General features: G+C 40.2%; 1 protein-coding gene across 3 annotated transcripts in view; it reads left to right on the top strand.

Moving 5' to 3' along the window:
- The window catches only part of LOC109923426 (acyl-CoA dehydrogenase family member 10), a 52,193-nt gene extending 27,736 nt beyond the window's left edge, over window positions 1-24,457 (top strand). For 2 of the 3 annotated variants that reach the window (XM_048611202.1, XM_048611203.1), the window contains exons 13-21: window positions 4,600-5,006; window positions 7,077-7,217; window positions 7,336-7,473; window positions 11,185-11,275; window positions 14,261-14,419; window positions 16,605-16,777; window positions 22,085-22,228; window positions 23,274-23,351; window positions 24,153-24,457. In XM_048611202.1, coding sequence (XP_048467159.1) covers window positions 4,600-5,006; window positions 7,077-7,217; window positions 7,336-7,473; window positions 11,185-11,275; window positions 14,261-14,419; window positions 16,605-16,777; window positions 22,085-22,228; window positions 23,274-23,351; window positions 24,153-24,287 — 1,466 coding nt within the window. In that variant the 3' untranslated portion in view covers window positions 24,288-24,457. Of the gene's footprint in view, window positions 1-4,599; window positions 5,007-7,076; window positions 7,218-7,335; window positions 7,474-11,184; window positions 11,276-14,260; window positions 14,420-16,604; window positions 16,778-19,804; window positions 19,875-22,084; window positions 22,229-23,273; window positions 23,352-24,152 lie in introns of those variants that run through there. The other variant, XM_048611204.1, reaches the window with a different exon arrangement.
- Window positions 24,458-24,488: the final 31 nt, after the last annotated feature.

The following is a 24,488-nucleotide window of genomic DNA, read 5'->3' as shown; positions in this document are numbered from 1 at the left end:
GGAGGAATTGCATGTTTGTGTGTGTTCTTTGCTGTTGCACTTGTGTTGTGAGTGCATCTACGCATGCACTGATGGACCACATCAGCCATTTTTAATAAAAACTGAAAGAACTGCAGATGCTGTAAATCAGGAACAAAAACAGAAATTGCCGGAAGAGCTCAGCAGGTCTGGCAGCATCTGTGAAGAAAAATCGGAGTCAATGTTTCGGGTCAGGTGACCCTTCCTCAGAACGGTCACCAGACCTGAAACGTTAACTCTGATTTTTTTTCTTCACAGATGCTGCCAGACCTGCTGAGCTTTTCCAGCAACTTCTGTTTTTGTTCCAACCATTTTTAATGTTGGTGCCCTACCTCCTGAATTGGGAACACACTTTGGGAAAAGAATGATCATGGTGTGTGCAGTGTAATACACATTAGTTATGTCATTGATAAATTAAAAGACTAGCTGTCGTTTGAACACACCAACATCTCAGTCATCTCTGCAAAGCTGAACTAAGATACAACATGGTGGCAGCTGTGATGGACTCCAAAGTACTAGAAAGACAACTTTAAAGAAGATTAACAGTCAGACCTGAAAAAGTAATGTCAAAACTGCAGAACTAGCAGACAATCAAAGAATCCCAACGTTCCTCCAAGGATAAAGTGGAGACAGTGAGAATCTGAAAATCAACTTGGAGAGGCATTCAAGGCTGTGTCAGAGAAATGCAGTGGCTTATGAAGAAAATGCCAATCTGCTAATCTCAGGTTTTGCGTCAAAGAAGCAAGCAAAGATCATAGATCAGGTGAGCAACCCATGAAATAGGCAAGCAGCACTAGGAAAAAACAGACCCCTAGCAAGGGTAATTTATAATAAAAACCGTGCAGTCCTGATCTGAGGTTGCTCCATCACACGTGGTGACAGCAAGGTAGCACAGAAAATCAAAACCAAAAAATGGCTATAAATACTCACCACTCTGCAAGAAGGGAATGAAGAAATTATTGAAATAAATTAATTGATTTGCTTTTTCAGGAGTTTTGTAAAGTTTAAGAAATTAATGTCTAGTCCAGCTGATTGATTCTTCAGGATAACTCTGCACTGGGAGTTGGTATAAGGCTGAGCAATGTGGGAAAACTTCCAATACTGGAAGAGAAATGTAAAACTTAAGTAATCTACACAAAAAAACAATGGATTAAAAAAAAATCATTCATGTGATGTGGGCATCTCTGGCTTGGCTAGTATTTATTACCCATCTCTAATTGTTCTTGAGAAGGTAGTGGTGATCTGCCTTCTTGAACTGCTACAGTGCATGGGATATAGAAACACCCACAGTGCTGTTGGGAAAGGAGTTCTAAGATTTGATGCCGTGACAGTGAAAGAGCGATGATATAATTCCCAGTTAGGATTGTGTTTGGCTTGCAGGTGGTGATGTTCCTATGCATCTGCTGCTTTTGCCCTTCTAGGCGGTAGAGTTTGCAGGTTTGGAAGGTGTTGTAGAAGGAGCCGAGGTGAGTTTGCACTACTTGAAAGGTTTAGCCACATGGAAGGCAGCCAAATCAAACTCAGACTGGACACTTTGGAGCAAAAGATTTTTGTGATACAGAATTGCTTCAGGATTGGCCAGTGAGTCCGTCTATAGGAACAGTAGCAGACAATGTTTTTGCAAGACAAAGCATCAATGAGACATCAGATACATTCGAAGTCTTAAAAGTTCTTGACAATAATTTTAGCTTGAAGAGCAATAAGGTTCTGGAAAGGGCCAAACTCAAAAAGGGCCCAGAATCCAGGTGTATCAGTGAATGCTTTCATTAATGGCCTTATAGGCTGGTTAATGGACAAAAGTGTGGAGACCTAAAAGCAGAATTAATGAGACCTCATTGTAGTCAGTAATGTTGATCAATACCTATCAAATTTATAGCAATTTAAGGAAACTCTCGTCTTAGAAAAAATACTGGTGACACAAACAGATCCATAACAGAATACAGCTATGCTGAGAGGTGAAGAAAAACCTTGGTTCAGGTAACCTCCAATGACCATCTAGTTCCTTAAGCACAGGACTGTAAATGAAGCATCAGAAAAGAAGCTACCATTAGGACAGAAAGTGCAGGATGCTATAAAATCCTGCCAGTGGAGCCAAAAAGACCCAGAGGCACAGTGTCCTGCAATCATAGAATGCTTTCTCTACAGGAAAATTAGCCATCTTCAGAAGATGTGTTGAAGTAAAATTCCTCTACCTTCATAGCTCCAAAGAAAATCTCTTCACACGTAAAAGGCAATACATGAAGTCGAAGAATCTCTGCCAGATGAGGAATAAAACTATTTCCTTGGTGAGCTCAGTGACTCCAGTCATGCATTCTGAAATGCAGATATTTCAAGGAACATACTACCAACATTAAGCTGGATGCTAAAGCAAGTGTAACTGTTTTATCGGACAACAAACCGTAGTTATCAATGCACTGCCTGCAGCCAATAAAAACTCAGTTAAACAATCCAGGAGGGATCGAATTAAAAGTCAAGAGAAAAGTACAGGCAACATTTCAGTATGAGGAAAAGTATGTATTACAAACGATGTATGATATGCAGAATCATGAATCCTCTCATTTAAGTAAAAAATATTGAATAGATATTAATCTTATCAGGAAAGTGGACAAAGTTGATCAGCATGCCTTCAAAGAGGATTTTCTGAAATTATTTACTGGCCTGGGAAGACTAAAGGCCGAAAATAACTTCATAAACAGATGCTAAATCTGAATGTCTTTTATCACTAGGAAGAAACCACACTAACTAATGAAACAAGTCCAGCACAGCTGGAAGAGATGACCATGGTGGGAATTATTGCATTGTTTCAACCTTATCTTTTGCACTGATGTGCTGGGGCTCCTCATAATTGAGGATAGGGATATTTGTAGAACCTTGTTTATTCCTACTAATACTGTCATGAACAGATGCATCTGTGGCAGGCACATTGGTGAGGATGAAATCAAGTATGTTTTTCTTTCTTGTTGGTTCCATTACTACCTGTCACAGAACCAGTCTAGCTGCAATGTCCTTTAATACCCAATCAGTTCAGTCAGTAGTGGTGCCACTGAACCACGATGATTGACATTATATTCCCCACCCAGAGTATATCTTGCTGTCTTGCCTCCTTCAGTGCTTCCTCCAAGTGGTGTTCAATGTGGAGGGGTACTGACACATTAGCTGAGGAGGAGACTTGTTGAGAAGTCAATGTTAAGGACACCTATCATTTAATTGTATAGCACTGTGCTCCCACCTCTGCTGGGTCTATGTTGCTAGTTGGACAGGCCATACCCAAGGATAGTGATTGTATTATCTGAGACTTTAAGTTATGATTTAGTATGTATGATCATTCAGGCTGTTGCTTGACCATTCTCCAAGACAGCTCTCCCAGTTTCAGCACTAAATCCCAGCTATTGGTAAGGAGGACTTTGACGGGCACGGGCTGTGTTTGTCATTATTGTTTCCGGAATCTCCATTAATTGTCAGCTGCCAGATCCCAGCCCTTTCCTCCATCATATCTAGGTCAGATTGTAACCGTATTTTCGCCTCAAGGTGTCTATCACTAGCACGGATTGTGTGGCACCTGTACGCTTACCAACAGTATTCCCAATGCTCCATTTAAATCATTGATATGAATTGTGAAATGTTAAAGGCCAATGCACAACCTTTGTAAGATTCCATCTGTAAGCAGTTTCCATGTGGAACTTCTACTATTAATGATAATTTTTTTCCAATCCAGCCTAGATCTGCTGTCCAATCCCACAGTACCATTACATTCTATTGTGATCGTAATTGTTGAAATTGTAACTGTTGAAAATCCAAATGTACAATGTCTACTTGCCTTTCTTCCAGCAATCTAGTAACCTGCTCGACGAATTCCAGTTTTTAAGGTATGGTCTTTTCCACCAACCATATTGCAAGTTTGTAATGGCCACTTCTCTGTAAATGATCCTTCCGACAACTAAAGCCGAGCCAATCAGCTTAAATTTCCTGGCTGTGACATTTTGCCCTTTCAAGGTATCAGTAAATAAATATTGGTTTGAGAAGGCAAGATAGAACAACACTTTCTATTCTGGCTCTCATTTTTTTAAAAAAGTGTTTTCACAACATTCTAAAGCACTTTATAATCAATACTTTACTATTAAAGTTATACATTGTTATGTTTGTCACAAAACAACAATCATTTTGCACATGGTAAAGTCATTAAGAACAGTTTATTGCAGCACCTGACCATCAACTTAGCCTCTATGTTCTAGTCCAAGAGGCTGAATTTGGAACTTCAAATTCAGTTGAGAGGGTTAACATTGAGTCAAGCTAACACTGTTGGTAGTTATCTATCTTCAATGAAGCAGTACAATGAACATGATCTTCTGTTTCTGAATGTTTTCAGCACAGTTTCTTAATATAATGCAATGTAGTATCTAATAAATATTATGGTGATATATTACTAGCCCTTATATATTTATTCTATTAAAAGCTTGTCCTATAGTGAAATATTCAATCAACTCTATGATATCCAAATTAGAATCTTTGTCATCATTGCACACATCACTGGATGTGCACATTTCCATAATCTCATCTTTCTTTTTGTAATGTTCTGTTCAGGTCAGGCAAGTTCAGCTAAAGCTGAAACAGCTGGAAAACTTGCAGAGAACACGGCTGAGTTGTCCTGGATGTTTGCAATAAGAGAAGGATTCAGAAAATTCAAATCAATCCCTACTAGAAATCCAAACCCTCCAGTGAGAAAGTACTCGACATGGAACGGACAGAGATCATCAGCAACAAACTTCCTATATACCTTTTCACTTAATAACCATTGCAGACATTTGGTATCAGTCCCTAAAGGACATTTAATTGTCTCACCTGAAGGGCTATCTCCTCGCATCCAAGAGTTGTACCATCAACTGACTATGTTCATGGATAAACACATCTATCCCCTGGAAGAGGAACTAATGGACTACCAGAGGGATGAAAATCGATGGATTCCAAATCCTAGAATGGAGAAACTGAAAGTATGTTTAACTGCTATAAAGGACATCTCGGGTGCATTTTAATTGTCGCCACAAACTAAACACTTAAGCCAATTCAGAATCTCTACATTCTGAAATAATTTAGACCAGGTCAGACCTCTAGGATTAATTTTTAGAAGAAATGTTAAGGAGCAACTGTTCTGAACCTGGGTTAAAGCAGAAAAGAGAGAGTTGGAGATATTTTCTTTTACAAAATCTGATATTTTGGGTTGTAGCTAAAGGAAAATATGGTGGTTTCATAACTGATTTTCCAATTTGGAGCAATTTTGGAAAATAAATTCTGAAGAAAATAATGAATGTTTAATTACCTTTTCCGTTTTCATGTACAGCCAGCGGGTGCTCCGTTCAGTACAACAGGGAAATCTTTCACTCAACATTCTGCAGATTGGAATCTGGGCTGATCTTCAGCTTTCACACAACCTATTATGTGGCAGCAATCAACACCAGGCTCAGATACTGCTTGTTGGAGCTGTTCACTTACCATAGATGTTAGTAGATTGGCTCATAGCTGTGCAGAAATGCCAAAAAAATTAGGGGAAATTTAAAAAAAATTGTAATACAAAATTCTCGTGTATCAGCAATGTTCTTCATAAAAGGAAAGAGGCAATGAACATCGAAATAGATGCAAATATAACAGTGGAAACAGAACAATTTTTGAAAGGTGTGCAGTGATCCCATCTGTTGCCACTGAATGCGTTAGATCCTAGAATGAAATCTGGCCTGATGGAGTTTTTTCAACTTAATGTGACAGTCTTTCACTGAAACATAAGCATAAAACAAAAGTTTATTGTGCAACAGAAAGAATGGAAAATAAAACAAATTAATCTATCTTTACACAACACAGATTAAAAGGTTTCAAGCACTCGGCAAAACAAAGTCTGATCTACTCCCAACACCATTACTTTACAGTTAATCAAAATAGAGAAATATATTCCTTCTCCATCACAACTGTAGGTTGATTTAACTGCTTATTTCTGGTCCTGTGAGCTGCGAAGCGTTTTTCTTTGACTCACACAACTGAGATCCTTACACTGAGATAATTTGTTCCCTTAAATGGTTTGAACAAACTCTTTCCTTCTAGGAAAGGCTATACTTATATCTGACCTCAGACATGTGTCCTTCAAACTGAACAGAAGCTTTTCCATCTCTGGGATTTTAAGCCAAAATCAATCCTGATTATTCTAATTTGAAATAAACCTAAAATATTTCAATACCTTCTCTCTTCTGCTCATAAAACCCCACAATATAAACAAACTTTTAATAAGCCTCCAGGAGTAGTTTTGTAGTTTTAAACCACATTCTTAAAAAATTATAATATATTAATTACACACCTTTTGTCATAGATGTCAGAAATGTTTGTTGAAACATGAGACTTGAGAATTGAAGATGAGGGGAAATCTAATAAAGTTGAAAGCTTTAGGCAGAAATCTCTGATAGATGAGGAATGGGTCAAAATTCTAACTGAGTTGGAAGGAATTGGCTGAACACAGGACTAAGGAAGTTTACAGAGGTAGAGTGGAACATAAATGTGAGGGGATTTGTAATCAAGGATTACATTTTTGAAGTTTGTGTATTGAGGCTAACAAGCCACCAGAAGTCAGTAAAGATGGGAGTGCAAGATGAACATGATAGAATGTGTGTAGCAGAGTTTGAACGTTGGCAGTAGAATCTGGGACTTAAAGTTTATATGTGGTGGGAGTCAAATAGAAACTGGAGGAATCAAAATTGGTGTGTGTTTTGCAGTTTATGGGGTGAGGAGATTATAGTCATAAAATTATTTCACCATTTAACATTTTAATCATTATAGTTAGTATTTTCATATCAAATTTTACATTCTCTCAAATGCAAATGTCATAAACAACTAGCAGCTGCCTGGGTTAGACATTCCCAGCAAGTCATTCCACCTCTAGTTTGATAGCAGATATTATCTTGTTCAGAGGACTGGTGGTTCATCATTGTGTGTGGTGGAAGATGATACATTTGAATGAAAATGACTTGAAAATGTTTACTGTAGATTGTGACTAAGCTAAAGATTATATTTTGCACTTTCAGAGTGAAGCTAAGGCGAATGGTCTTTGGAACCTGTTTTTACCATTGAAAACTGATCCTGAGATTAAATATGGAGCTGGATTGACAAATCTGGAATATGCCCACCTTTGTGAGGTCATGGGGAGGTCTCTGCATGCTCCTGAGGTACTATAATTATTTGTGAATATTTGTTATAAGGAATATGTTTGCTTTTCCTGGCATGGCCTATTTAAATTTATTCCATGAGTTTATGATATGTCACTCCAAGTCCCCTGTTTTACAGGTTTTCAACTGTTCTGCACCAGATACAGGGAACATGGAGATCCTATTGAAATATGGGACTGAAGCACAGAAGGAGCAGTGGCTTCTACCATTATTAGAAGGGAAAATTAGGTCATGTTTTGCCATGACTGAGCCCCAGGTAAAACGGATATTCTGACTTTCAAGCCCCCATTTAAAACATTGTCAGTGAAACCCTAAAATATTTTTTTTTACTTTTAAGGATAATAATTTCATTAAGATGGAAAATACATTAGCAGATATATTGACATTACTTGAATCCTTCTGGTCCTCCTTATGTAGCTGAATTCAAAACGCGGGCTTAGCTGTACCAATACTGGGAGATAGATTCAACGTCTAGGACATTATTATCTGAATGAGTTACATGTAATTTTAGACCCAAGAGAATGAGACTGGAAAATTAGTAATGGAAAATAAGGAAATCGCATATATTTGAACAGGTATTTTCCATCAGTCTTCACTGTAGAGGATACAAGTAACATTTCAGAAGCAGTGATGAATCAGGAAGTGGGAGTTAGGGTGGATCTCAGGAAAATCTCAATCTCCAGAGAAGTGGTACTGAATAAATTGTCAGAATTGTGGGATGATAATTGGCCGGTCCTGATGGACTTTATTCACAGATCTTAAGTTGCTAGTGAGATGGTTGATGCATTGGTTTTAATTTTCCAAAACTCACTTGATTCCATTAGTTTGGAAAATAGTAAATGGAACTCCTTTATTGAAAAAGGGGGCGAGACAGAAAGGAGGAAACAGCAGCTAGTTAGCTTAAGAACTGTCATAGGGAAAATGTTAGAAGCCATTTATAAAAGGAGTTATAGTAGGGCACTTTGACTCTGCCTTTACTAAAGTTATTTATCAATGTGGATTTGTGAAAGGGAAATCATGTTTGACCAGTCTGTTGGAGTTCTTTGGATTTCAAGAAGGCGTTTGATAAGGTGCCCCATCAAAGGCTATTGAGGAAAATAAAAGTTCATAGTGTGGGGAGTAACATATTGGCATGGATAGAAGATTAACTAGCTAACAGGAAAGAGAAAATAGATACAAATGGACCTTTTTCAGGCTGGCAAGAGTAATGAGTGGTGTGCCACAGGGATCGGTACAGGGACCCGAACAGTTCACAACTTGTATAAATGAATTGGATGAAGGGACAAAAGGTTTGATTGCCAAATCTGCTGATGCTGCAAAGATAGAAAGGAACATAAGTTGTGAAGAGGGCATAAAAAAGGTCCCTACAGTGCAGAAGCAGGCCACCATGTTCACACCGACCCTCCAAAGAGCATCCCACCCAGGCCCATCCCCTATCCTGCATTTGTAACTCTGCATTTACCATGGATAATCCACCCAGCCTGCAATCCCTGGATACTATGGGCAACTTACCATGGCCAATCCACTAACCTGCACATCTTTGGACTGTGGGAGGAAACTGGAGTACCCAGAGGAAACCTATGCAGTCATGGGGAGAATGTGCAAACCCCACACAGTTGCCCGAGACTGGAATCAAACTCAGGTTCCTGGAGTTGCAAGGCAGCAGGCCTGACCACTGATCCACAGTGCCACCCTGTGGATAAGCTAAGACATAGATAAGTAATAAAGATATGGCAAATAGAGTATAATGTGGAAAAATGTGAAATTGTCTGTTCTGGCAGGAACAATAAAAATTGCAGAGTTGTGAGGTGCAGGGAGAGTTGGATGTCCTCGTGCATAAAACACAGAAGGTTAATATGCAAGTACGGCAAGTAATTAAGAAAGCTAATTGAATGTTATTGTTTTTTGCAAGGGAAATTAAATACAAAAGTAGCGAGATTATGCTTTAGTTACACAACATATCTGGAGGGCCGTGCACAGTACAGGTCACTTTTAAGGAAGGATGTAAATGTTTTGGACACAATTCAGAGAAGATTTGCTAGACTAATACCTGGATAGGGTGGTTGTCTCATGAGGAAAGGTTGGTCAGGCTAAGCTGTATCTGGAGTTTAGTAGAGTAAGAGATGACTTAATTGAAACCTTTAAGATCTTGAGGGGTCTTGATAGTGTATATATGGCAAAGATGTTTCCTGTTATGGGAGAACCTAGAACTAGCAGTCAGTGCTTCCAAACCAAGTGTCACCCATTAAAACAAAGATGAGGTGAATTCTTTTCACTCAGAGGCTCATAATTCTTTGGAACTCTTAGCCTGAGAAGGTGCTGTAAGAAGAATATTTTTAAAGTAGCAATATTATGGATTCTTGTTAAGCAAGGGGATGAACGGATATCCACAATAGGGAGTGTGAATTTAGGTTGCAGTCAAATCAGCCAAGATCTTATTGAATGACAGAGCAGGTTTAGGGGCTGAGTGGTTTGCTGCTGGTCTTGATTCATTTGTTTGTGTGTACCCACACTACTCCAAGCAACACTGGAATCAGTGGGAATCAAGGGCAAACTCTACTGATTTGAGTCATACTTAGTGCAAAGTAAAATGATTGAGGTTGTTGGATGTCAGTCATCCAGCAAATGACATCTCTGCAGGAGTTCTGCAGGGTAGTGTCCTGGGCCCAACCATCTACAGCTGCTTCATCAATGACTTTCCCTCCATCATAAGGTCAGAAGTGGGGACGTTCACCGATGATTGATTGTGCAAAGTTCAGCACCATTTACGACTCATGATACTGAAACAGTCCATGTTCAAATACAACAAGATCTGGGCAATATCCAGGCTTGAGCTGACAAATGTCAAGTAACATTCACACCACACAAATGCCAGTCAATGACCATCTTTTGTAACAGACAATCTAACCAATGCCCCTTTACATTCAATGGTGTTATCATCACTCAGTCACCCACTATCAACATCCTGGGGTTCTCATTCAGAAATTCAGCTGAACTAAACATAAAAACACAAATAGTGGGTCAGAGGCTAAGAATACTGCAACAAGTAACTCGTCTCTTGACACCCCAAAATCTGTCACAAATCAGGAGTGTGATTTGCCTGCCACCAATTACAAATTCAGCTCCAAGCAATTCATCGCCCTGACTTTGCCATTCCTTCACTGTCACTGGGTCAAAATCCTGGCATTCACTGTGAGTTTACTTACAGCATGTGGACTGCAATGGTTCAAGAACGCAGCTCACCACCTCCTTTTCAAGGGCAACTAGGGATGGGCAATAAATGCTGGCCAGCCAGTGAGTCCACATCCCACAAATAAATAAATTAAAAACAAAATTGCGACCATGAGAGTAGGTGGATATTTTCTTTTTAGGCTTACTTTACCAATGTACTGATTGGGGTTCTTTTATGCATCTTACTAAAAGCACATGTGTAGCAGGCCTACACCTGCATGTCAAAGTGTTATTAATGTCTGAGAACTTCCTTTTGCTGTCGTTTAATAAATGAACCATAGAACTAACATATGCATATATGAGCCTTGGCCTTTGATATGCACAGAGTCAGCTCTCTCATCAGAGAGGGCACTATAGTTGGCCTATTTTGGCCAAGGTAAGGGGAAATCCTTATTCTTCATCACTATATCTTTTAACCCTTGCTGGAAATTGCATTTGTGGACATTGAGAGAGGAAAGAAAATGACTTGGCTAACAGTTTGTGGTTCTAAATGAGAAATAACCACTTTAAATGTGGTGCAGAACTGTCCTTTGAACTGTATCCCATAAATAATCGACATCCTTCAAGGAAGAGGAACTTTAATTTTTTTTTAAGTCCGGGTACTGAGATACTTTTTGGCATTGGTAAAGTTTCAATAACTGCTAATGTTGTAGTATCTTTAAAAGGCTATGGGTAACAATGACATTCAGAGGTGTCCAGTTAATCCATATTACCTTGTTGTTCTTGCAAAGTGCAGGTTGCATCTTCAGATGCCACAAACATCAAAGCCTCAATTGTTGAAGTGGGAGACAGTTTTATCCTCAATGGTCACAAATGGTGGACATCAGGTAAGAATGATCAAGGAAAGATGCACAGCGTGACTGGGTGAAAATAACCAGACTGGGGTGTGGTTAGTATACTGCTTATTTCTTGCATCAGAATTAGGAAATAAAATAAAAATTAGCGTGCGACAAAGCTCTTTTGCCTGAAAATTCATCCCCTTTAGTACCCATTGTGGCATTTAACTGATGTTGAATAACCGCAGTAGATGTTTCTCCTACTTTCACTCCTTTCTAATCATTTGCCTGTTTGGGTTCATTCTATGTAAACTGCCTCCTGTTATATGCGCTTTGAGGTTCACTTCTTGTCTTTCATCATAGTTTATCAGATTAAAGCAGATTTGCATTTCAGAGTAAAGATGTCTTACTGTAATTATATAGAGCCTTACTGAGACCACATCTGGAGTATTGTGTACAGTTTTAGAGTCCTTGCTTAAGGAAATACATACTTACCATAGAGGGAGTGCAATGAAGGTTCATCAAACAAATGTTTGGGATTGAGGGATTGCCTTTTGATGCAAGATTAAATTGATTGTGCTAATATTCTCTGGAGGTTAGACGAATGAGAGGTGATCTCATTAATCATACAAAATTCTTACAGGGGTCAGCAATGTAGATACAGGAAGAATGTTGTCCTTGGTTGGGGTCTAGAACCAGCATACACAGTTTCAAAATAAGGGGCAGGCCATTTAGGGCAGAGATGAGGAAGCATTTATTCACTCAGAGGGTGATGAATCTTTGGAGCTCTGCCCCAGAGGGCTGTGAAGTTCCACTCATTGAATACATTCGAAATTGAAGTAGATAAATGTCTACATCAAAATAAAATGAGATATTGCAGGAAAATGGTGTTGAAATAGCAGATCAACTGTGATCTCATTGAAAGACAGTATCCTGTAGGGTTGAATGGTTTGCTTTTATTCTTATATCTTATTGTCACACTTGGTATCAATCTTCCTGTTCAATGTTGCACCTTTTGGTATGCTTGCATCTTTTTTGTTACTGCTCGAGTCACATAACATAACAGGTCTCCTGGCAGGAGTAGCAGCAACAAGTACATAGAACATAGAACATAGAACATTACAGCGCAGTACAGGCTCTTCGGCCCTTGATGTTGCGCCGACCTGTGAAACCAATCTGAAGCCCATCTAACCTACACTATTCCATTATCATCCATATGTTTATCCAATGACCATTTAAATGCCCTTAAAGTTGGCGAGTCTACTACTGTTGCAGCAGGGCATTCCACGCCCTTACTCCTCTCTGAGTAAAGAACCTACCTCTGACATCTGTCCTATATCTATCACCCCTCAATTTAAAGCTTTGTCCCCTCGTGCTAGCCATCACCATCTGAGGAAAAAGGCTCTCACTGTCTACTCGATCTAATCCTCTGATCATCTTGTATGTCTCTATTAAGTCACCCCTTAACCTTCTTCTCTCTAACGAAAACAGCCTCAAGTCCCTCAGCCTTTCCTCATAAGACCTTCCCTCCATACCAGGCAACATCCTGGTAAATCTCCTCTGCACCCTTTCCAATGCTTCCACATCCTTCCTATAATGCGGCGACCAGAACTGTACGCAGTACTCCAAGTGCGGCCACACCAGAGTTTTGTACCGCTGCAACATGACCTCATGGCTCCGAAACTCAATCCCTCTACCAATAAAATCTAACACACCGTACGCCTTCTTAACAACCCTATCAACCTGGGTGGCAACTTTCAGAGATCTATGCACGTGGACACCGAGATCTCTCTGCTCATCCACACTACCAAGAATCTTACCATTAGCCCAGTACTCTGTATTCCTGTTACTCCTTCCAAAGTGAATCACCTCACACTTTTTCGCATTAAACTCAGCACTTGTGATCTGACAGTCAATTTATAATCATTGAGAAGTGATAAATTTAGAAAACTAGTTTAAAAAAACATACAAATGTACTAGTAATATTATTAGTGCCACATGAGTTATAGGAAGGTATAATATTTAGGGAAAGCAACCTCTTTGATCAGCACCATACCTTAAACAGTCACTCCCTCCACCACCATGTGCAGTGGCAGCAGCGTATACCATTTACAAGATGTACAACAAAGCTCACCAAGCTTCTTTCCAAACATGTAACCTTTTCAACTACCCTGAACTTCAGGTCTTCATTTATAAGAACAAGGACAACAGGCACATGGGAACACCACTGCAATACTTGAAAGATCCCCTCCATACCACACACCATCCTGACATGGCGCTATATCACTGATCCTTCACTGGCATTGGATCAAAATTCTGGAATTCTGTTTTTACCAACACTGGGGGTATATCTGCACCAATGGACTGCAGCAGTTCAAACAGTTTACTGCCACCTTCTCAAGTGAATTAGAGAGGAGCAACAAATGCTGACCTTGCCAGGAACACTCTCATCCCATGAAAGAATTTTGAAAATCGCATGCTGTATATGAAAAATCAACAAAGATTATTCAGGCCATCATGTTTATCATTATACTTACCTAGAACACCAGACGTCCATTTATAACCAGCAGCTATGGTTTGAGTTTCTATTTCAGTCTTTACTATCCTGCGCAGTAGATGTTTACAAGCATTTATTACTCTTTGAATGAATAAGATCTTAATATCTGTTTTAAATTTACTTTGCACTTTTAAACAATGATTTTAACGGCTCTCCTGACTTAGGAAGTAATATGCTAGCATAGCTTGTCAATTTGCGTGATAGATTCTGTCAAACACTAATCTTCTTTAGGACCTTTTTAAATGTGTCCTCCTTGGACGTAGACATTAAGCTGGAGTTTCACTGATTTTTCCTGATAGCTCATTTAGTATTTTTGTGTTTTCATGACAAGAACTGGGGAGTAAATTATAAGAGTGTTATAATTGAATTGCTGTGAGCCATGAAATCACTGTTATATGATACTATCTCTGACAACCTCCTGTGATTCTCTGTTTTTTTGGGAATGATTGTACCAATTACTGCTTTGTGTGTTTTGACAGGTGCAATGGATCCTCGCTGCAAACTATGTGTGTTTATGGGAAAAACTGATCCACAGGCTCATCGTCACAGACAGCAGTCCATGATTCTTGTTTCCATGGATACACCAGGGATTAAAGTTGTCCGACCCCTATCAGTTTTTGGGATTGAAGACCCTCCTGGTAAGGCAGGCTAATATCGGAGCAGTGCCTGTCTAAGGTCAAAGCAGTTGAGGAATCTGTCTAGATGAGCAGGGCTTGGGCTTGGAGATAACCCTGGGAAAAAAACTTCCATTTAGAAGCTTCCCAAGGCAACATGTTTGGTTCTGGTAATCTTGGGTAATGTAGTGTTAAAAATTATCTTCATCCATTGGCTAAGAGTTCCATCAAGTATGTTTATTTAACCTTGATTCAAGATTATTCCATATTCCAAGACTCTGAGCAGCCTATAATGCAATGTAGACTTTATGGTCTTGTACAGCAAGACCGCAGGTTGGCTGGTGTAAATATGGGTAAGTGTTGTACTGATTCAGAACAGGTGCGACTGTGAGATTGGAACAAAGTGGAAGGGACTTGAATTCTCTACATGACTCTTGTCTTTGATCTGATGTGCATTGTTGCTGACATTGGGAACTTGAAATGTGGAGATGTTCCACTTTATAGAACTGATGTATGTTATCTTGGCAGCATAAAATTCACATATCTTAAATGTTGTTTTCCATGTGTGGTTCCTTTCAATATTAATGGGGAGAAGGGACCCCAGGGGTCATTTTACGCTGAGGTTAGATTGTTGGTATCTCTCTATAAGTCAAAACAGAAGCCTGTAAGAATTGGTCTTCTCTTGAATATAAAGCAGTCCTTTGCTGCGAAACATTTCACTTGTAAACTTGAACCACATGAAGGATTTTGATAGAGCAAATATGGACAAACTGTTTTGACTGCAGGAGGGTTTGTAACTGGTTAACACAGATCAAAAGGTAATTAGCATAAAAGGCACAGGGGAGATCAGGAAAAATATTTTTTAATGTCTGCTGAAGGTTCATAATATATCATTATCTGGGATCTTAAGTTCTACATTGGATGAAAAATGTATTTTAGTTTTCAGTTCTGTAAAGGTCTTTTTTAAAGAAAAGTCAGGAACAGTGAATTAAAACCAGACTTTTGAAGAATCATGTGAATTTTGGAAGATAATTGCTAAGGTGTTTGCTGACTTGAGTTTTACAACCCCAAGAGAGATGGGACAGAAGCAGGTTCATTCCAAGAGAGGTCCATAACAGTAGAGATGCTTTTGGTTAGCAGTCTCCAAGCAGTTAGAGTTGGGGAGAAGTCCAAAGTTGTGTAGAAGAAAACTCTAGAAGCAAAGGCTGCGGAGGTTTCACAAAGAAAAACATCCAACAAGGCTGTTGAAGACCAATGTTTAAGTAACCAATGTTAAGTAGTCATAGTGAACCGACTTAGCACCTTATTTGAAGGTTTTAGGGAGAAACATTAATTTAAAGTAACATTTGAGAAAATGCGCAGAAATTTGTCAAAAAGATGGCAAAAACCTGTCTCTGCTGAGCAAGAAGCTTTCATGTGGAGATAGGAGTGATTCTTCACTGAGGTTTGAATGTCTGCAAGAGTATTGCTAAGGGTAAAAGAGATGATCTTTTGTTCTGATGTTTGGAATGGGTTTGTTTCATTCATTCTTGTATAATGTTGTATATTGTTTTGTTGTTTTGTTAGAAGTACATTGGCAACCTCTTGTTATTTTCTTCAGTCTCTCAGTCTCTCACAATAAACAAAAATTAGAAATGAAACTTATGATCTGTCAAGGCAGGTCTCACGTTGGGATCTGGCTTATCCAATATTACGATTGGCTGGGATCATAACAAATGTAACAATTTGCCAAAAAGGGTGGTGGGAGCAGAATCAATACTAATTGTCAAGGGGCAATTGGACAATATGTACTTGAAAAGCAAATTGATGCACGTCTATGGGAAACAGCAAGGTAGTAGGAATAATGAGGTGGTGTTTTCAAAGTGCTGGCACAGCAACACAAGGCTTCCTTCTATCTATGAAAATAAGCTGGATGGCTCAGCTGAGAACTATTGTGTCTGCCCACCAGGGTCATCGGATAATAGCGTTTTCTGAGTAAGTTTTCTGTGACTAGTCTAGAGAGCAAGCATTGGGAGTTTTTCCAGGTGCCAGGACAGGAGGGGAGGAAGAATTGATCTGGTTTGCTTGGAGGGATGGGAAAGCAATAGAAATGATGCAATAGTCTGGACTGTGAGTGAGAAGAGAGATGATACAAGTGTAATAGTGAGAGCAGAGAGATATCACTGTAGTTGTGATTGAGCATAAAAACACATCTATTATTTTACCGCAGGAGGGCACGGCGAACTTATATTTGAAAATGTTCAAGTGCCAAAACAGAACATTCTATTGGGGCCTGGCCGAGGGTTTGAAATTGCCCAAGGAAGGCTTGGACCGGGAAGGATACACCACTGTATGCGACTCATAGGCTATGCAGATCGAGCATTGCAACTCATGAAGGACCGGGTGAGTACCTTACACTGAGTGAAGTCGATCCTCAATATCTCCATTTCAATCTGGACCAATATGGATGTTGAAAAACATCCCTGACTGACTGTTTAATGCAATCTCACGTTGCTAGTTACTGATATCTGAGAAATGTCCTGCATTCCTCATTGTGATCTTCAGAGATGTTTTAACAATATAACATTCTCTGAAAATAAAATAATTTATTTTACTCTAAAACCGTATTAAATGAATGTTGTTGATTCCCTTAATATATCTTTACACTTTTAAACTCCGTACAATAGCAATGCTGTTGTTTAATTTCTTTTAAGCTTTGAATTCTACCAAAATAGCAATATTGAATCTCTGTGCTGCTTATTTGGAAATATCCTGCTTTTATTTCCTAATCAAAGTGGTGGTTTGGCACCCTTTGCATGCAAATGGAGGTTTTTCCACATTCTGCACTCTAAATAGAGCTTTGCCACTTCTTTAGAAGCAATTTTGATGTTTCCTGACCTTTCAATTTATGGATGAATTCTGCTCAAGGTCGCAGTTTTATGTAGGTAAAAGGAGTTTTTGCATAGCACCTTTTACATGGGAAGGAAAAAGGGACTGACAAGATCTGCTGCATTGTCATGGTAACACCTAACCAGTCAGAGATTACTAGCCTGGTCAGAGAACTAGGATTGTCAATCAAGTATAAGATACACTGTGTGGAGCTGGAGGAACACAACAGGCCAGGCAGCATCAGAGGGGCAGGAAAGTTGACGTTTCAAGTTGGGACCCTTCTTCAGAAGTGGGGAGGGAAAGGGAGCTCTGAAATAAATAGAGGGGAGGGGTGGGGGCTGGGGAAGATAGGTGGGATGGTGATAGGTCAGTGCAGGTAAGGAGTGGTGAGGATTGGTCAGTGAGGTGGGCGGGGCGGATAGGTGTGAGAGAAGATAGACAGATTGTGTCAGGTCAAAGAGGCAGGGATGACAGGGTGGGTTGGTCTTGGGGTGAGGGCGGGGGTGGGGAGATTTTGAAACTGGTAAAATTCACGTTTCGGCCATTGGGCTATAGGTTTCCGAGGTGGAATATGAGGTGCTGCTCCTCCAGTTTGCAGGTGGCGTCACTGTGGCACTGGAGGAGGCTGCCTGGTCTGCTGTGTTTCTCCAGCTCCACACTGTGTTATCTCTGACTCCAGCATGTGCAATTCTTACCATCCCGTTGTCAGTCAAGTGTTCTTTTTACATCTCCATGCCAAAGATGGCCCAAACACATCCACATCCTCTTCTCAGCTTGTATAAATTGGTGTCCCTTCTTTTCAAGTCTGTTTCTTGTATCCTTTATTATTTGCTGTGATAATAGCAATTCCATTGTGTTAAGACACAGAGACAGACAACTGAACCAAATCAGCAAATTAAACAGCAAGGTAATCTAATTAATGTCTATGCTTTAAACCTGAAACATATGTTTTCAGCCCCCATTCACACAAAAGACACACAAACACAGTTAAGAGATAAGTAAAAGAAAATAACAAAACTGGCCATATTACTTAAATCGTTTTCACAATGTGTTATTTCACAGGTATAAATGTGGACTTATTGTTCACTCCTCTGGAAGCATCAGGGTCACCTTTTCAGTTCAGTCTGGTAAAAGCAGTAATACTCTAATTTGGCGTTCTACTCTTTGGGCAGAAAGGGAGGTTAGGCAGGAAGCTTTCAAATCTTCATGCTGCGTCATCGCAGCCAGACTCTTCTCCACAGAAAAAAGTTTGAAAAAACAACACTTCTGGTCCCTCCCTGATAGACTGTCTTTTCCCAAGGCCTCAATTACCATTCAGTATCAGCCATCTGTTTGAATATAGGGTCTCTTCCAGACTTACTGGAACCAATTTCCAGGTACCAACCATGTTAATAGCCAACTTCTGTTACCAGTTTAAACACAATGCTCCTCCCGGAGTGCTGCGTCTTTGGGAAGCCTTTTAATCAAGAATTAGCCTGCAAGTACCCTCCAGGCCTGGCCTCACAAGCAAACAAAAGCTTGTTTAGTCTGATTCTGTTTCCCCTTTTACCACAAGCTGTTTCCCAAAGTCCAAAAGCCATCTTCGTTCCACAATTTCCTGATTTCAAATTACCATTGGCAGTCTTTAGTTTCCACCAGGATGTGTCAGGCATCAGGTTCTGCCTCCCAATATTGAATTGCTGGCAAATGATCTTTACTATTTTTAATTCTGATAATTCTCACTGGCTGCATACCTTCCATGCATACTTATAAAAATAGAACTCCCTTTTTTAGGCAAATTATCTTCCTCAGTTGTAGGATTAGGAGAATGGAATATTTACTTGTATTGTTTTCCTCATTCTACAATCAAACTGGTGAAGTGTGCAATTGTGGAACCCGGGATTCGAATTGCCCGGGTTTCCTTGAGGCTTCTGCACTGCCTTTGTGGTGGCATGGTTGGTCTGGTCCAGCTTGGGAGTTCTTTTGGCAACAGCCTGGAAGTCCTTTCTGCAGTGGCTTGAAATCCGTTCAGCGGCTGTTTTTGTCAGCATCAATCTAGATTTCCTTGTGGTGACTCCATATGGCTCTTCCTTAGGCATTGTGGTGGGTTCAGCCTGGGATTCCAATGGTGGGGTCAGGACCTTGAGCCTAGAGCCATGAAATGGACTAAGTGGATGTTGTCTTAAATTCTCCTTTTTTTTTTAAATTTCTTTCATTATATTGTCATGGAAGGACTGTTATGCTGGACTTTTTATTTCTTTATTTTCTAATTTATTACTCTGATTTTGTGCTTTGGAAGGTCTGTAATGCTGGACTTTTTATTTCTTTATTTTTCTAACATTTTTTCGTTGGAATTTGTACTCGAGAAACTGTACGTAGGTACCTTTGTGCCTGAGATGGCGCCATAAGTGGCTACTTGTTAACTTTTCACTGTGCTCATGTGAGTACGTGACAATAAACCTAATTCATTCATTCATTGTAATTGGAGCCAACAATCTGATAAGAATTCTCCTCATCATGAGTGCAATCTTCTAACAGGAATACCGTCTCATTAATTTGCAGATTTGAAGAAGGGACCAGATCCAAGTTTTGAACTATAATCTGATAATCTGCAGACAACAAGGTGCAGGGCTGGATGAACACAGCAGGCCAAGCAGCATCATAGGAGCAGAGAGGCTGACGTTTCGGGCCTAGACCCTTCATCAGAAAAGGGGGAGGGGAAGGGGGTTTTGAAATAAATAGGGAGAGAGTGGGAGGCGGAAAGAAGAGGGATAGAGGAGAGGATAGGTGGAGAGGAAACAAACAGGTTGAAGAGGCGGGGATGGATCCCCTCCCCCTTTTCTGATGAAGGGTCTAGGCCCGAAACGTCAGCCTCTCTGCTCCTATGATGCTGCTTGGCCTGCTGTGTTCATCCAGCCCTGCACCTTGTTGTCTCGGATTCTCCAGCATCTGCAGTTCCTACTATCTCTGATTCAATTTTAACCCCACTGCGAAGCCTCTTCTAAGGATGCCTAACCTGAAGAAGTTACCCTCCTCCCTCCGGACAAACCTCAAGGGATCTCTCTCCCACTGCAACTCTCTCGTAATCTCTTCGGCCCTGAAACTGCTCGACCACGTCCTGAAGCAAACCAGGTACTACAGCCACATCACCTTCCTTAGCACCTGCCTACGGAACCAGATCATCCCTGGACTGACCTATCCCCTTCCTAACTCCCTACCTACACTCACCTTTACTGGCTCCATCCCCGCCTCTTTGACCTGTTTGTTTCCTCTCCACCTATCCTCTCCTCTATCCCTCTTCTATCCGCCTCCCACTCTCTCCCTATTTATTTCAAAACCCCCTTCCCCTCCCCCTTTTCTGATGAAGGGTCTAGGCCCGAAACGTCAGCCTCTCTGCTCCTATGATGCTGCTTAGCCTGCTGTGTTCATCCAGCCCTGCACCTTGTTGTCTCGGATTCTCCAGCATCTGCAGTTCCTACTATCTCTGATAATCTGCAGATGCTGCCTTATCTGCTGACTGATTATAGTATTTCAATATACGTTTCAAATTTCCAGCATCTACTTTTTTTTTTCCTTTTTTGTTAATGTTTTGCAAGGTTAGCTTGAGTGATCCTGCCTTAAATATGGGGTATGAGAAGTTGGGGAATTGAAGGGTTTATTTTGGCTGTCAGTGGATATCTGGCTAATTTTAGATCCGCCAAACCCCAGGTGGCTGTCCCAATTACAGCCCTTAAACTGTATGTGACCAACAAGCTCTGCTACAGTACATGGTTTTCAGTATTGTAGCCTCAATAAATAAACAGTAAATGAAAACAACAACATTGTTTTAGTGTCAACAATTTGAGATGCCTGCAAATTAATAGGAACATCAATATATCTTTTGTATGTGGCTCATAAGGCTCAATAGGGCAAAGGCAGCAGGCACATGGAAACAACACCACATGCAAGTTCTCCTTCAATTTTACCCTTTTACAGGGTTAATGGCAGGATTCCCAGCAGTGTGGAGGAACAGAGGGATCTTGGGGTCCACGTCCATAGATCCCTCAAAGTTGCTACCCACATTGATAGGCTTGTAAAGAAGACGTATGGTGTATTGGCTTTCATTGGCAGGGGAAATGAGTTTAAGAGCCATGAGGTTATGCTGCAGCTCTATAAAACTCTGGTTAGACCACACTTGGAATATTGTGTTCAGTTCTGGTCACCTCATTGTAGGAAAGATGTGGAAGCTTTGGAGAGAGTGCAGAGGAGACTTACCAGGATGCTGCCTGGACTGGAGGGCAGGTCTCATGAGGAAAGGTTGAGGGAGCTAGGGCTTTTTTCATTGGAGCGAAGAAGGATGAGAGGTGACTTGATAGAGGTTTACAAGATGATGAGAGGCATAGATAGAGTGGATAGTCAGAGACTTTTTCCCAGGGCGGAAATGACTATTACAAGGGGGCTTAATTTTAAGGTGATTGGAGGAAGGTATAGGGGAGATGTCAGAAGTAGGTTCTTCACACAGAGAGTGGTGGGCGTGTGGAATGCACTGCCGGCAGTGGTAGTGGAGTCAGACACTTAAGAGACTTTTAAGCGACTCTTGGATAGGCACATGGAGGATTGTAAAATGTAGGGTATGCAGGGTAGTTTGATCTTAGTAGGATAATGGGTCGGCACAACATCGTGGGCCAAAGGGCCTGTACTGTGCTGTACTGTTCTATGTTCTAAGCAGACCACAAAGAGAAAAAGCTGAGACATCCCTGGCCTTAATCATTAGGTGTCCATAAGCTGCTTTATTATAAAGGGGATATAATAATGTAATGTGGGATCTAACTCACGTTTCCACTTCCCACCCACTGCACATAGGTAAAAACACGAGTGGCTTTTGGAAGACCATTAGCTGAACAGGGCACTATCATGACAGACATTGCTAACTCCCGGATAGAAATTGAACAGGCACGGTTGCTCGTGCTGAAAGCTGCCCATCTCATGGATACAGTGAGTGACAAGGTAAATATTCGTGTAAACTTCCATTGCACCATGGTGCCATCAAGTCAGACTGCCACAGTACTTTTGTAAAATCATAGAAGCATTGTGATGTGAAATCGACATAACTAATGTGAAGTGAAGTGTGTTTGCTATTGTGGTGAAATTCTCGTTATATCCATTTTGTTTTGTAATCTATGACTGGGAACATTTATGGCAGTTTCAGTTCCAAGGTTTTCAAGATGGCCACTTTCAATTCTACATAGCACTAAGGGAGAGGCTGCTTGATGCCACTTATGGATGAATGTGGTCTTGATGTCAAAGGCTGTCACTCTCACTTCACCTCTGGAACTAAGCTCTTTTGTCCATGTTAGAACCAAAGTTGTTATGAGGTCAGGAGTTGAATGGCCCCAGAGTCAGTGAGCAGTTTATTGCTGAGTAGGAGCTGTTTGAAAGCACTGTTGATGAAACCTTCCATCACTTGTGCAGATTATTCAGGATTACTGCCAATCATTCTGATGCTGTGTACACATATATACAATCTCCCAGTTATGGCTTTTAAAAATTATATGAATAAAAGATCCTCCTATCCTTTGGATGTGGAGTGTTGAATCTTGCTGGATTGCGCATTGTCACTAGAATTGTATTCTGTTGATTTATAATTTCCAACTGGCATCAGCTTCAACCATTTCCAGCCTTTGTTCCAGATGCTAATGAGCAAGGTCACATGAGATCTAATACATGATGTGATCTATTACTAAATAATATGATGCTCATGTCATTATAAGAGAGCTTCACCTCCAACTTACTGTCAGTCATGCCACAAGATAGCTTCGAATTTATTTTGCATCTTTGCCCACAAGTAGTGACATGAGTGACCAAATAATCTTTTATAGAACTGTAACCATGAAGCTCCCAGTTCTGAGGTTTTGCTGCTTCTTAATACACTCTATTAACTATCAAACTAATTCTGTTTTGTACTGCCTCCATTATGTATTGCATCCAATCTCTTATCCCTGGTTCATGCTCACTGCAGTATTTTATGAGATTTAATCATTTGTATTTGCAGGAAGCAGCCTCTGAGATCTCGATGATTAAATTAGTGGCGCCAAGCATGGCTTTGCATGTCATTGATCGTGCAATCCAGGTGAGAGTGACTAATGCATATATCAACAAAAAGATAAACTTGTGACTCTATTCAAACAAATGCCTTCTTTCACCAAAATGCACAGCCTCACAAAAAAAGTTGATTTATCTCTTGGAGTAAATTACATAGCTTTTGTTTTTATTCTGCTGATGTAAATTACCGCTAAATTATAAATGATTCCAGATAAAAGCCAGTATGGTGAAAGTGTAATAATTTATTTTAAGCAGTCACTGCATCCCTACACCTGTATACAAAATTAGTTGCTACAATATGTCAGCCTCTCCCAATAATTTTATTTCTATTGTACAAGACATTTGCCTGAAATGTAGTGTTTGAGAGAGTGATGGATCAACTTTAGCCCATCATTATATGTTGAAGGAACTCAGTAATTCCTAAGAAATTATTCTCCATAATCATGAAGTTAGGAATTTACATTCCAGTATTATAGTAGTATGGTCCAAAGGCTGGCCATTTAAGCTCCAGTCCCCATCTGACACGCTGAACCATGAGAGTTGATTTTGTGTTTTGAAGTCATTGAGTTGCTGGATTATGTGCCTTGCAACATTGGTGTTGGCATATTGAGAGAGGGGTAATATTAGATGTATCCAGTATTCCACCCTCTTTATAATGTTGCAGTTATGTTAGCTTATGGACTCCTGTTGATCACAATCAATTGTAAACACCTTTGATCATGTAATCTTTTAGGATAACATTAGAGATAACTTTGCAGAATATTTCATGTATTCCTAAGCATTATTTTCCAATTCAGTGTTGCTGACATTTTATTTCTATGCTTTTTAGGCATTTGGAGCAGCCGGGCTCAGCAGTGACTACCCATTGGCTCAGTTTTTTGGCTGGGCACGTGCTCTGCGACTGGCTGATGGTCCAGATGAGGTTCACAGAGCTGTCATTGCCAAGCTTGAATTGAAACGCTGAGTCAGCACAACACAATACTGAACACTGGTGCCCTGATCAATGCAACCACTACCTTTTCTTTAGATTGCTTTATGTACATTGCATTCATGTCTATGAAACAATACTTATTGTCTTGTTTAATAAAAACCGAAAGAACTGCAGATGCTGTAAATCAGGAACAAAAACAAAGTTGCTGGAAAAGCGCAGCAGGTCTGGCAGCAT

Source organism: Rhincodon typus, chromosome 24 (assembly GCF_021869965.1).
Source record: "Rhincodon typus isolate 14 chromosome 24, sRhiTyp1.1, whole genome shotgun sequence".
NCBI lineage: Eukaryota > Metazoa > Chordata > Chondrichthyes > Orectolobiformes > Rhincodontidae > Rhincodon > Rhincodon typus.
This window is presented reverse-complemented; position numbering and strand designations above follow the sequence as displayed.